This window comes from Calonectris borealis, chromosome 8 (assembly GCF_964195595.1).
Source record: "Calonectris borealis chromosome 8, bCalBor7.hap1.2, whole genome shotgun sequence".
NCBI lineage: Eukaryota > Metazoa > Chordata > Aves > Procellariiformes > Procellariidae > Calonectris > Calonectris borealis.
In genome coordinates, this window is record NC_134319.1 from 13109553 (window position 1) to 13122160 (window position 12608).

General features: G+C 55.6%; 1 protein-coding gene across 23 annotated transcripts in view; it reads right to left on the reverse strand.

The window, feature by feature from the left end:
* SZT2 (SZT2 subunit of KICSTOR complex) overlaps positions 1-12608 on the reverse strand; it is a 64347-nt gene that overhangs the window by 12658 nt on the left and 39081 nt on the right. For 16 of the 23 annotated variants that reach the window (XR_012674465.1, XR_012674464.1, XM_075156009.1 and 13 more), the window contains 21 exons: positions 12415-12544; positions 12147-12299; positions 11931-12033; positions 11431-11548; positions 11088-11199; positions 10525-10643; positions 9954-10118; positions 9258-9342; positions 8638-8688; positions 5595-5783; positions 5276-5473; positions 4764-4933; positions 4420-4586; positions 3874-3971; positions 2882-3014; positions 2640-2767; positions 2245-2354; positions 1555-1737; positions 834-1104; positions 526-605; positions 47-172 (listed from right to left, as the gene is read on the reverse strand). Coding sequence is in view for 21 of the 23 variants with exons in the window: in XM_075156009.1 (XP_075012110.1) it covers positions 47-172; positions 526-605; positions 834-1104; positions 1555-1737; positions 2245-2354; positions 2640-2767; positions 2882-3014; positions 3874-3971; positions 4420-4586; positions 4764-4933; positions 5276-5473; positions 5595-5783; positions 8638-8688; positions 9258-9342; positions 9954-10118; positions 10525-10643; positions 11088-11199; positions 11431-11548; positions 11931-12033; positions 12147-12299; positions 12415-12544 (2889 nt within the window). In the remaining 2 variants the exon portion in view is untranslated. The remainder of the gene's footprint in view (positions 1-46; positions 173-525; positions 606-833; positions 1105-1554; positions 1738-2244; positions 2355-2639; positions 2768-2881; positions 3015-3873; positions 3972-4419; positions 4587-4763; positions 4934-5275; positions 5474-5594; positions 5784-8637; positions 8689-9257; positions 9343-9953; positions 10119-10524; positions 10644-11087; positions 11200-11430; positions 11549-11930; positions 12034-12146; positions 12300-12414; positions 12545-12608) is intronic. The other 7 variants (XM_075156018.1, XM_075156016.1, XM_075156002.1 and 4 more) reach the window with 1 other exon arrangement.

Here is a 12608-nt window from a genome sequence, read left to right on the forward strand (position 1 = left end):
TCTCAGTGCACAAAGTCCAACCCTACTGGTACCTGCTGACACTGACCTTCCCCTCTACCTTGCCCTGCTGGTCAGTCTGGATCTGCTGCCGGAACGCCGGGTCAAAGAGCAAGGGGGTAGCACAGTAGTGAACCAGGCGTGAGGACTGCTTCAGGGTCTCCAGGTCTGCCAGCTGCACAGCACAGCACAAGAGGAACAGGGTTACAGCACACATCCCTCGTCAAGCCTGGGAACAAGCTGTCGCAACACTGTGCTGCTGTTCAAGTGGGGATCAAACTCTAGAGGGAACCCCCAAGCTTTACAGCCTTTCCAGTGCTGGGCAGCGAGGCCCCATTCCCAAGTCTGGTGCTAGAGCCCAGCAACCCCAGAAGTTCAAGTGGAGAGCACTGCTCCACTGCCAAACACCATCCCCAACATACACCCTGCTCTGAGCTCCAGTGCTCCCCTTTGCCATAGGCGAGCTGGCGCTCCCAGTGCGCTGTAAGAAGACCCAGCCTGCCGCCTGCCCACCCGGGCTGCACTCACACTGATAGGCATGTTGGACTGTGCTGATCGCTGCTGCCAGGTAACAAAGAGATTCTCAATCTTCATCTGCTTCTCCAGTTCTGGTGGAAAGAGAGCAGCCACAAGAGTATCAAGCCACAGCCCCAAGTATTGCCACTCCCCTTCACTCCCACCCTACTCAGGCCATAATCCATCCCCTCACAGCACCCTGGCAGGAGCAGCTGAAAACTGTCCCCTCTACCAGAACTCTTGTTCTGCTCTTTCTGAGCTTCTTTTCCAGGAGCAAGATGATTAGGCAGGCTCCTGTGACATCAAGCCCCTTGCTTTACCTTTCCTCTCCATGCTCTTGATTTCCAGGAACTGGGCCCCATGCCGAGACACGGGGTCAAAAGGTCCCAACTCAGGCCCATGGGGTATGCGCTTGATGGTGGTAACATCTCGCAGAGCTTCGTCAAAGGGCACCACATCAGGATGGAAGTGCAGAGATGGTAGGCTGCGGGCAGAGCTGCTCAGCCGGCCTTGTTCCTTGCTAGGTGGGGGGCTGGAGCTCCGTATCAGCGCATCCACCTCCAAAGTGGAGTTCAGGAAAGGATTTGGCTCCTAAGCAAGCAGACACAGCCATGAAAGCCTCCTTACTGCCAGCCTTGGAGAAAGGACCCACAAGAACGAGTAAACCCAATTTTGGCCGTCTGCAGACATATCTGTTAGCCTTCTCCATCACCAGTCCTGAGGAGAGCAGGCGTTAGCCTAGCATGGCCCTAATGTGCAGTGGGAAGCCCATTCCCCAGCCTCCTCCACCCTAAATAATGTAGTCACAGATAAGTGCTACCAACAGCAGAACCTGCTTCCCTTTCCACTTCTGGCTGTCTCCAAGACCGGACAGCAACAGCCTGGCTGGACACGGCCACAGTTGGACAGGTGAGCACCTGGGGATGCCTTGCCAACCGGCACACAAAAGCACAGAAGTGCCTGCAACCTTCATCAGACCCTCGAGCTGCCAAGACCCCTCCTGAAAAGGAAAGGACTGCCCTGCCCGGCAGGGTGCCCTACCTGCTTGCTGTCCTCATGCCATGGTGTGTCCATGAAGCAGTGGTGGTGGAAGAGTCCCAGCTTCTGGCTGAGCAGGCAGTGCACAATGTGGGACCGGGCATTCTGCCACTGCAGCAGGCGAGTAAGCGAGCAGTTCAAGTTGGCTCCCAGGTCTGGGGACCAGTTGTAGGTGTAGAGCATCAGCTGGAGAGAGAGGAGGGGGAGAAAGGCTGAGGGACCTGCTCAGAGAGGCCCTGCATGGTGATAGAGGCTGCCCCAGGTGCTCTGGGTGGTACTTGCTGCAGCTCCAGCCAGTTTCAAATGGCAAGGCTGGAACATGGAGAGTGGCAACAGCTCATTCACAGCCCCTCTGCTAACAGTGGTGGTGGTACTTGCACTGGCAGCACAAGTGCCCAGCCTGATGTGGACCTTTTTGTGAGGAGGGAAAGGGCAATTATAGTCCACAGTGGGGCAGCTGAAGTCAGAGACAGCGAGGGCTGCTGCCCCCCAGTGCTCCCCACAGTGCTGCAGGGAACCCCCAGCTCTGCTTGCAGCACGAGCAGAGACGTCCTGCACAGCTGCTTTGGAGGGCTCCTGCCTGGGGAAGGTTGGTGGCCTGCAGAGGCACTCTTCCTCTCCTTTTTCTAGCCCTGGGCCAGTTGGGAACAGCTTGGCTTTCAGGAGACAACATCATACAGGCATTATTGCTACCTTTTTGTCGATGATCTCCATGAAAAGGAACCTTTGCCGAGGGGCCAGGTCAGAGCCTCTCTCTGCCGAGCTGAATTCCATAGCCTCGAAGCGCTGGAGCCCTTTGTGAGCTGAAAGAAGCCAGAGTTATGACCCTCAGACAAATTCATCCCGCTCTTACATCCCACATCCCATTAAGGTGGCACAACAGGATGTTGTGCCACAGTACTGCTCAGCTCGTCTTGAAATAAGCAGTTAGAAGTAAATCTGAGAATAAGGTCTCAGGAAACAGACAACTCACTGCCCACCTCCGGGCCCAAGCAGTCTGTCCCACCAAAGAGGGGAACCCTGGCCATGCATCTCCCACCCCAAGAGCCCCCAGCACAGAGTCCTGTGGACCCTGGCCGGGCACTCACCCTGTTCTGTGCTGCAACGCCACTGCTGGAAGTTGCGTCCCAGCAGGATGAAGTGTCTGACAGCTGCAGGGCGAGGGCTGGCACTCTGGCCAGGCTTATAGGGCAGGAAAGCGGTGCCCCGATGGTAGCTGCAAAGAAGAGCACCAGAGGTGGCTGACAAGTAGAGCCACCGGAGTAGAGGCTGGCACAGCTGATTGGCATTTGCTGGTGCCAAACAGCTCCCTACAAACAGCATAACTCACCAGATCTGCTCAAACACCTTGACAGTGGTGTCACTTGCCAGGGCAGTGACCAGGCTCACCACTTCCACCAGGATGGAGGACAGGAGGAAACGGGACACAATCTCCACTGAGCACTGCTGCACCGATGGGCACCCTGCATGGAAGAAGTATGGTAGGACAAGGCGCCAAGCTGCCCCAGAGCCAAGCCCTGCCCACCTGGGCAGCGGAGAGGGCTAATGGAGCCCTGTTGCGGGCCTGCTGCCCAGAGCAGGCCAAGTTCCTGCCTTGCCAGGGACTGAGGCAGGCAGAGCGGGCAAACAAGGACTTTATATGAAGGAGGAGAAGACAAAGGCTGAAATAACCCCTGGTTTCAGGCTCTGACCTGAAGTGGGACCTGCACCAAACTCCCTGCATGCCCTGAGCATGGCACTTTATTCCCCCACTTATTCCTTCTTACCTGGTTTACTCCTCATCAGAGGAGGAGGACAGCTTTACCTTGCCAGGAGGAGGTGTGAGAAGATGTACAAACACTGAAGTAAGAGGTATCCGGAAAGCAGCAACAGGGCACCCACACAGACCCAAATCCTGCCATATGAAGGGCATCCCTCCTCCTCTCCCTCCCTCCAAGAGTGAGGGTCTTCCACACATCTTCACAGACCCGAGCATGTTGCAGAGGCTTAGATCCTCCCTCCCTGCTACATCTGGGAGCTCCTTCACTACCGCAAGCCCTGAACTTGGAGCATGGCAGACACAACCATAGGCCTTAGCTGGTGTGTTCAGGTGCACAGAGATACATGCCCAGACTCCTGCCACAGCTTTCTAATGCTGATGCTGGCCCTGAGACTAATGGGACTCTGGTGAGGTCTGGGGAGAGACGGGGTGTGTAACTAGGTAGAGATCAGCAAGGGATGAAGGTGGATGGCTTGGTGACATATAAGGACTTGTCCTTGGAGCTCTGGGGAGAAAGGCCCATCCCCAGCCCATCTGGAGGAGCTGGGACCTGAGATACATACCCAGGTGGTTCATGAATGCCATCCACTGCTGGCAGGTTTGATTGAAGAGTGGGTGCATGGTACCTACATCCCCTTCTTCCAACTGGCAGGCTCGGCGCCTGGGAAGAGGAAAGGGAAGCACAGTTATACCAGATCAAAGTCAACAGCAACAAAGCCACAAAGGTGCAATGGTCTCTCCCCACCCAGCTTCAGAGCAGAGCCTGGGCAGCCCCCTTTTTGGGTTGTTACGGCCCTCGAGCTTGGTCCCTCTGGCTCAGTAGCCATACGAGTGTCAGGTGTTGTGCAGGGCTCCACAATGCAGGGAAGGGACCTCTGGCAGGGAGAACCAGCAGCGCTCCCAGCAGCACTCCAGCAATAAGGATCAAGGCTTTGTGTGTGGAAAACAGCTCCCCTACCTGGCTGTGTAGGGGAAAAACTGCAAGAAAGGGGATGTGGTCCAGAGGGTTAAGATGCCGACAGAGCCAGCAGCATCTCAGGCTGCAGAGCACTGTATGGCAGACGGAGGGGAAAAACACTCCAGCTGCCCAGCCTGCAGGCTGTGCTTGCCTCTGTGCCTGTTCCAGTTCAGCTGTGGCTGTGGCCCGATCCTGGCTCAGATGCTGCTTGACGCTCTCAGTCTTGTGCCGCCGCCTTGTGCGAGTCTCTTCTGGTCTCTCCAGCACAATGTCGTCAGTAGTCTTGGGGCTGCCCAGCTCTGAGGACTCTGCCTTGCTCTAGGGAGAAGGGGATGAGTTAAGGCTGTACACATGCACAGCCCATCTAGCGCCCTGATCTCAAAGTCCCCGCTATCAGCCCAGCCTCCCGACCCCAGCCAGATCCCTCCTCTCTGATCCTCCTGGCCTGACACACGATGAGGACTTACAGGCCCACTGGTCCCTCAACAACGTTACCAGCATGTCCCAGAAGCTGCGGCGTCCCAGCTTGCTCGTGGGTGTCACTGGCTCCCCGGAGCTGGACGAAGGGGCAGAAGTGAAGTGCAAGGGTGGAGGACAGCTCCTGCCAGCCCCACCAGTGGCCAGGGCCAAGCCCTTGGTCTCTGACATGGTCCTCCTTAGGCCTCCTGTGGAGACAGAACAAATCAGACTCTCCAGGGCCTCCCACTGCAACACTGCTGGTGTCCCCATGTACCTCACCATGGCTGGCCAGAGCCTGGCTGGAGAGAAGGGAGAGAGCCCTCAGCAACACCCAGCAAAGTAGATTCAATCTTGGGGAGCAGACAGACCTTTAAAGATCTCTTCCAACCCTAATTTCTATAATGCTTCTTCCCTGAGACATCACAACGGCTTCCTCCCTCCCAGTCCCCTCAGCTCCAGTTCCCCCAGTACAGCCAAGCTCCCGCAGGCCAGGCAGGAGGAGCGAGGCTGGCTGGGGCTCGGGGTGGCCGTCCCGGCTGGGCTCTTACCCGCAGAGCTCAGCTCCTCCAGATCCGCGGCACCCAGGGGGCAGGCGGCTTCCACACAGAGCGGGGCCGGCAGCACGAGGAACTCCATGACAGCATCGCAGAGAGCGTGGCGCAGGGCCCCGCGCAGCTTCTCCGACAGCTGCAGCAAGCTGATGTTGCCCTTCTCCCAGATATCCAGGCGCACCAGCACGCGGGGCTCTGTGGGGAAAGGGCAGGCCTGCATGGCTCTGCACCCCCACATTCACCAGCCCTCCTAGGTGACCCAGGGGATACGGAGGCAGCATGGAACCGGCAGCTTGTGGCCTGTTTCACTCCCTACCTGAATGCAGGGTGCTGGGCTCCGGCTGGTGCCTGCTGACCGCAGTGAGGCTTTCGAAGTCAGCGTCCTGCAGCAGGCCCATGATGGGCGAGGAGGAAGGCAGCTTCAGAGGGTCAGGCCTCTCCCCATGGGGCAGCGAGGTGGGGTTGCCGTGCTCATCCACAAACGTCAGTGCAATGCATGCGATTCCTGTGGGGGAGAGCCCGAGATAGCCTCCGTCAGCCCAGCGCTGGGTGCACCCCTACGAGCCCTGCCTACAGTCTGCCACCCCGCACCTGGGATCGTCATGTCACCACTCGGGTTGCACAGTGCCACATGGCAGACAGGGCCCACAGGAGGGGACGCAGCCAGGGGAGCAGAGGCTAGCTGTGCCCATGGGAGCCAGGGTAAGAAGCATGACGTTTAGTACAAGGTGTCGCCATCACCCCAAGAATGTCTCTCCTGCAGCATCACAGCAGCTTTCCTGCAGGAGCTTCGTGGGTTGTCCAGCCCCATATGAAAGGGGAAAGTATCTCCACTTGACCCAGTAGGGCCTTTATGTAGAGAGATCCAGGATTGGGCTCCCCATCCCTGTCCTCTTAAGGGACAGAGTAGAGCACCCAGATACCCTCCGGCAGCCCTCTCCAGGCTATGAAGGAGAGTCCCTGCAGAAGGCGGCTGTATATATGACACCTTGCTGCAGATTACACTCACGGCCCCCTCCTCACTGTACAAGATCTGATCTTGACGCCTTCTCCACACACTCATACCAGCAAGGCTGGGGACAAAGCACGTCGACTCGTAGTATTAGCCTGGAGTTGCTGCTACAGGCCCTGCCTGTAGCCTCGCTATGCTGAGCCCTACACACGCACAACAGGACAGTTCAGAGATGCAGAGCAGCAGCACGGTGCTTGCTCCACAGCCCACGTGCTGCGTGCCCGGGGCCATGCAGAAGGAGAAGCCCTGCTACAGACCAGAGCGGAAACAGGAGCTCACTCCCCATGGCCCAGCTCGCGGGCCAGGGCACCAGGGAAGCAGCAGCAGGGATGCAGTTGTGAGGTCCAAACCCCATGCTGTAACCCTAGATGCTCCCACGCTCTTTCAAAGCCCCTTGACCAACTAAGCCAGCACTCGGGTGACTGGATGGCAAAGCTGCTCCCACACTGCCAAAGGGTGATGTGTCCAGATGCAAACCACCTCAGCCCCACAGCATTGCTGAGCCCATACTCTGTCTTTCTCCATCCCAGCAAGGATGGGAGTGACACCAGATTCTGCTGCCACAGAGCGACCAAACTGCAGCCGACTGGATCCACAGCACTGTGTGGAGGATGGGTGCCCTCCCTGTGCTGACACAAATCAGCAGACTATGCCCAGGTCTAATCAGCAGCACAACCACCTGGTCTCCATCATTCCTAATGAAGTGTAAGCCTGCAGCAACCCTTCCTCCAAGACATGCCGGTTACAAGGAAGAGGGCACTGGGATGGAGAGAGCTGCTCCCAAAGGAGAGAGGTGGGCATTCAAGTCAGAGGGTAGCTCACCTGCACTCACACTGAGGAAAGGAAACTCTACACCTACGAGCACCCCTCCACTTGAAGAAAAGTACAAGAGCTGCCTTATCTCAGAGGTGCTCTGCAGCAGGCTCTGACATGTCTCTTCCCCAGACAGGCACAGGAACAACCCTTTATTCAGCAAACAACGGAGAAGTTCGTAATTTCCTAAATATCAAAGGTAGAAGGGACCAGGACTTCACCCAGAACAGCAAATCTGCCCCGTGTGACAGTGAGTATGAGCTCTCCCAAGCAGATTTTCTCTCTTTAAACAGTAAAGGGCACAAACTCCTCATCTGTCTGGCTTGACAGTCAACCCTGGGCCCACCAGAATGACAGTGGATGTTCATGCGGGTAATTGCAGACTAAGATGTAGTTATTCCCCTCTTCTTCTCCCGGATAAACTCCCACACTGAGCCTCTTCAGCCTCCCCCTCTCTGGCAGGTTTCCCTATCATATCCATTCCTGTAACTGTGCTCTGTTTCAGTCTGTCTCAGGTGAGGACATGAGAATAACCAAGCACAATGTCCCATGTCCTCCTCGTGCTGGGACACGTGCTCTAGAGAGGGAGCACCCATGGCAGTGCTTTCAAGCAGGCCAGGTCAGCAGCCGCAGGAGCAGACTCCTCGTTTGCATGTGCTACCCGAGACAGAGCTGGTTTGCCAAGTGCCAAGCACTCAACGCCCTGCAGCTGGCTCAGTCCCTCGGGACGGACATGATGGCTACCTCTGCCCCACCAGCAGAAAGGCTAGCCTCCCTGCCACAGGGAACAAGGCTTCCAGTCTTGTTAAAGGAGCACAGAGAAGCTGAAATGCAACCACTACATTACAGGTAAGAAACAGGTAAGAAACTCAAGATCTGAGCTCTGGGACTATGGGAAGAGGTAAGTTGGCAAGAGCTGCCAAGAACTTTACTGCCTGGTGCACTGGAGTTTGGCTACATACTCATCCATCGCATCCCACGGAGAGGTGGGGTGCTAGAGAGTTGTTACCTCCAATCTGTGAGGGACTCTGAGCCCCCTCTGACTCAGGCTCACTGAAATACAAAGTACACGTCTAGTGGTGCCTGGCCACTCTAGCCCCCTGGTATGCAAGGGAACCCCCAATCCCAGGACACAGCCACTGGGAGAGTGATGATGTTACACCCTGGAGCATGAAACCACAGCTGAAACATCATGACCTGTCTTCCTCAGGGAGGAGATGCCTGTTTGGACCTGTGGGGAAAAAAGGGTGAAGGATTTTTGGAGTTCACTGCTTGCAAGCTAACAGGGCAGCACACGGACCCTCAGCAGCCAGGGACTGCAGAGTTGCCATCTCAGGGCAGCAGGTTCTGTTTGCTCATTTATCCAGCCAGCAAGGAAGAGGAGGCTCAGCTAAATGGACACACATACACAAACACACAGAGGAGTCAGAGCTGAAGCCACAACACGAGGAAAACAAGAACAGCAGGGACCAGAGGGGCCAGGGAGCTGCATAGGAAAGGGAACTGGAGTAATACTTGGAGCCACAGGTGCTACCTTGGAAGTGGGAGAGTGGAAAGAGGTGCTGCACAAGGTCCGACATGGTACCTACACAACAGAAGAACATTCAGACAGTGCACGAGGGGCACAAGACACGCGATGGCCAGGTGACAGACCACATGGCCTGGACAAAACATGACATGACAGCCTGCTGCAGGATGGGCCCTATCCAATCCCTCCTCCAGCAGTCTAGAGAAAAGAGCAAGGATATTGCCCCCACAGCCCGTGCTCAGTTACACACAGCATTCAGCTACCCCTTCGTGCCAAGGCTCCAGCAACAATTGTCCCTGCTCCCTGCTCCAGCCCCACTGAGCCTCTGTGCCATACACTTATTGAGGTCTCGCTGTGTCTTGCCCCCACAGCTACTACAACCTAGAGCTGCTTCCTACAGCAACAGGCCAAGCTTAGCAAGCTCTACGGGAGACCTTGGCTCGCTCCACCACACATGCAAGGGCGTGCAGTCCCCCAGGCACACACCCTGCCCACCTCCCAGCCATCGGAGGAACACACTGCCCTGACAGTGGCTCTCCTCACTCATTCAGAACTCACCAACGTGGGAAACAGCTCTCCAACACGCAGCCCCATACCCTGTTTCAGAACTGAGTTGAGCACGGTACCTTTGCCACCAGTGCCTTGGCCGCCTGGCTTGTTGTACAGATAGAGATCCTGGTCAGGGATGCTCCCATTGTGGTTGAAGTAGTGCTAAGGAGAGCAAGGAAAAACGGTGATAGAGACTAGAGAACTTGCCTTAACTGAAAGCAGAGGCCCATGTGTGTGCAGACCTGTAGCAAGCAATCCAGACCTACTTAAAACACTTGCCAGCACAGCCTTGGCCACTGTTGGGTAGAAGGACCCTCCTACAGCTCTGTGCAGGGTTATACAGCACTACACATCTGGCCTCACCTTCTATCCTTGCCATGGCCATGCTGAGGGGGTGGGTAGCTGCTCCCAAACTTTTATTAACCGTTTCAGTCCTTACATCTGAGGGAGCCATGCAAGGAGCCAAACTCAGCTTTGCAAGGGGGTCTTCTCTCATGCTCTTGGGAGAAGATTGCGGGCATGAGCTTTGTGGCTGCTGCTTTTGCACAGCAAGTGACCACTTATATCAAAGCAAGGCCTGTCCAAGTTTATACCAGGCCAAAGAGGAACTGCTCATAGTCCTGTGAAACTCCTCCAGGCTTCAGTATTCAGTGTCAGTTCCTCTCTGACACTACATGGCAGAGCTGGGAACATGACTGAGCTGCCCCAACAAATGCCCCCAGCAGCAGGTAGAAGCTGGGCAGACTGCTGTCCCAACTCACAGCTCTCCTCACCTTGAAATGGTGCTCCACATTGCTGTCCGTGTACTTTGGGGTGTGCAGGAAGATGAGCAGGTTCTGGCGCAGATAGTAGGCCACCGCATGCAGCCAAGGCAGGGCGGAGGGTGGCAGTGCAAACTGCAGTATCTCTGTGGGTGGCGTCCCAGGGGGCTGGATAAACTGCAGAGAAAATGCTTTAAAACTCAGCTGAGGCTGCCCTGGGGCTCTGATACTGATCCAAATTATGCCAGCTGGCTACACGAAGGGACAGTGTGGTGGGGAGAACCCAGGTCCATAGACAAGCACCCTGAGACAGACGTGGGCAGATGTTCCAGGGGTATTCACAGGGAGGCCCTGCTATGCTGCAAACCCCAGCAAAGGGGATCTCCCACCTACCCTGGCACCCACACAGTATATACCTCGGTGAACACTAGCCTGAGCAAGCACTGGAGCAGGGAATGGGATGCAGCAAACTGCCCTGGCCCTCCCTGCCCTGGCCCTCCCAGCAGGAGAAGCTGAGACAGGTCAAAAAGTAAGAAAGTGTTATGGGCTCTGGGATGAGCAGAGCAGATATCCAGTGAGGTACCTCGACATCTGCTGGGGTCAGCTTGCAGTTCCGCACCAGCATCACAGTGATGATATCCAGGGTGGCCTCATCCAGGCGTCTGCGCAGCACTTTCACCAGCTCATCTGTGATCTCAGGCCCTGACAAGTAAGCAGAAGTACAAGCTTTTTCACCCCATCCAGTAAGAATGACCACAGACACCCTTCCCTGCCTGTTTAGGATGTACCACCCTCACAATCACTTCCCACAGGGAACATGTCTTTCCCCACCATCAATTTCTTCAGGCATCTTTCTCTACCCATCCATGATCACGAAAGACTGCTGGTACAACAGGCAAAGACAAATACACTCCTGCATAGGGAATGTTGGCATAAGCCACCCGGTCCGCAGGAGGTTTCACTGTGGGCCATGGATCCTTTCCTCACATTCCCATGCAGACAGAATGGAGAGCAGCTCTGGGCTAAGGAAAAGCAGCTTGCTCAGGACAGAGATACCTTCTTTGCAATTCAAGCAAAGAGGGCAGGGACTGGAGCTCTATTCCTCTGCTTTGCATCAGCACAGTCCATCTGCTGCCAGGTGCTTACCTGCTGGGGCAACACCATGGACCATCAGCTGGATGTGCCTGTCTACCTGTCCCACAGGGCGGGTAGAGTCCACACTACGGCACGAGGCTGTGTCCAGAGAGGAACGAGAACCCTGGAGAAGCAAAACCAGCCACATGGAAACAGTTTCCATATGAATTCTAGGTCCATCATTGTCTTGGGCTGTCAGCAAGGTCAGGCAGAACCCACCCACTGCTGCCCCACTCGACACAACTACAACGTAAGTTTTATCCTACATAAAATCCAGGTTGCTGGAACTACTGAGTTCCCTCCACTCCTGTGACCAAGAGCACCAACATACACTCCCAGAGAGCAGCAGACTCACCATTAGATCCTCAGTGTAAATGGGCTCCTGGCTGCGTGTCAGTGCCAGCGAGCGAGACGCTGGACTAAGGACGCTCTCTGCTTCCCACACCTTCCCACTGTAGGTGGTTTCAGTCAGTCTGAATACATGAGAAAGACATGTCAGCCTCCATTCCCAAGCACAACAGTATCATACCTCTACACAAGATGCATGTCTTCCTTGCTCTCCCCTGTGCACTTTCTGGGCATTAGTCCTTATGATATGGAGCTTGTAAAAAAATTGCTCTCTGGTTCCCTCGAAAAAATCATCCTTTTCCCTCCTATGTAAAGGCTTACCACAGGGAGAGCAGGAGGGGCCTTGCTTGATGTGACTCTGACTTATCAGAAATTAGATATTTGCTGCTTGGGTCACAGCAGGGTCCCTGAGGCTGGGCAGACACTTTCTGCCCCAAGGAGCTCTCAGTCTGGTGTAATGCATATACCAGGGCAGGGTCAGGCCAACAAGTCACGCTGGCTTCTTACCGGAGGTAGAAAACAGATTTAGTGGCACGTTCCTGGTAGACAAACATATTCTTCCTGTTCACCACAGAGAAGGCGTTGAGCACCGAGCGAAGCGCCTGGATAGCTGTGGGCAACGTGGGATGTTAGCTATCCCACACACCCTCCTCTGGTGTGCCAATCCAGCCAGAAGCCAGACTCTTGACACGAAAAATGAGGGGGAACCTGGGCTGTACGCACCTCGTGAGACTCCCATGTTGGGGCCCATCTTGAGGCGCGAATGCACATGGATGAGTGTGCTCCACACAACATCACAAGCAAAGTGCCCTGGCATGAACTGCATGGTGGCAGCCAGGTAGTCCCGGGGCTGGTAGCTCTCCTCTACAGAGTAATCTACAAAGAACATAGGACATAGCTGGGGCCATAGCATGGAAGTTACCATCTTTTTAGTCACTCATGGGCAGGCAGTGGCACTGCCACTGAGGCATGACCAAGGGCATATTCATACCGTCTGTGGGCATGACCCGCTGCCTGTACGAAGTATAGGGTGTTTCACTCTTCCAGATGTCCTCCTCACTTTCTGCCACCAGTAATGAGTTGCATATGTGGCTGTCATGCAGGTCCTGCAGCAGCAAGCGCTGCAAAGGATGAGAAAAGATTGGTTCTGTTGCTTGCACAGCCCACAGAAGACAGCACGGAGAA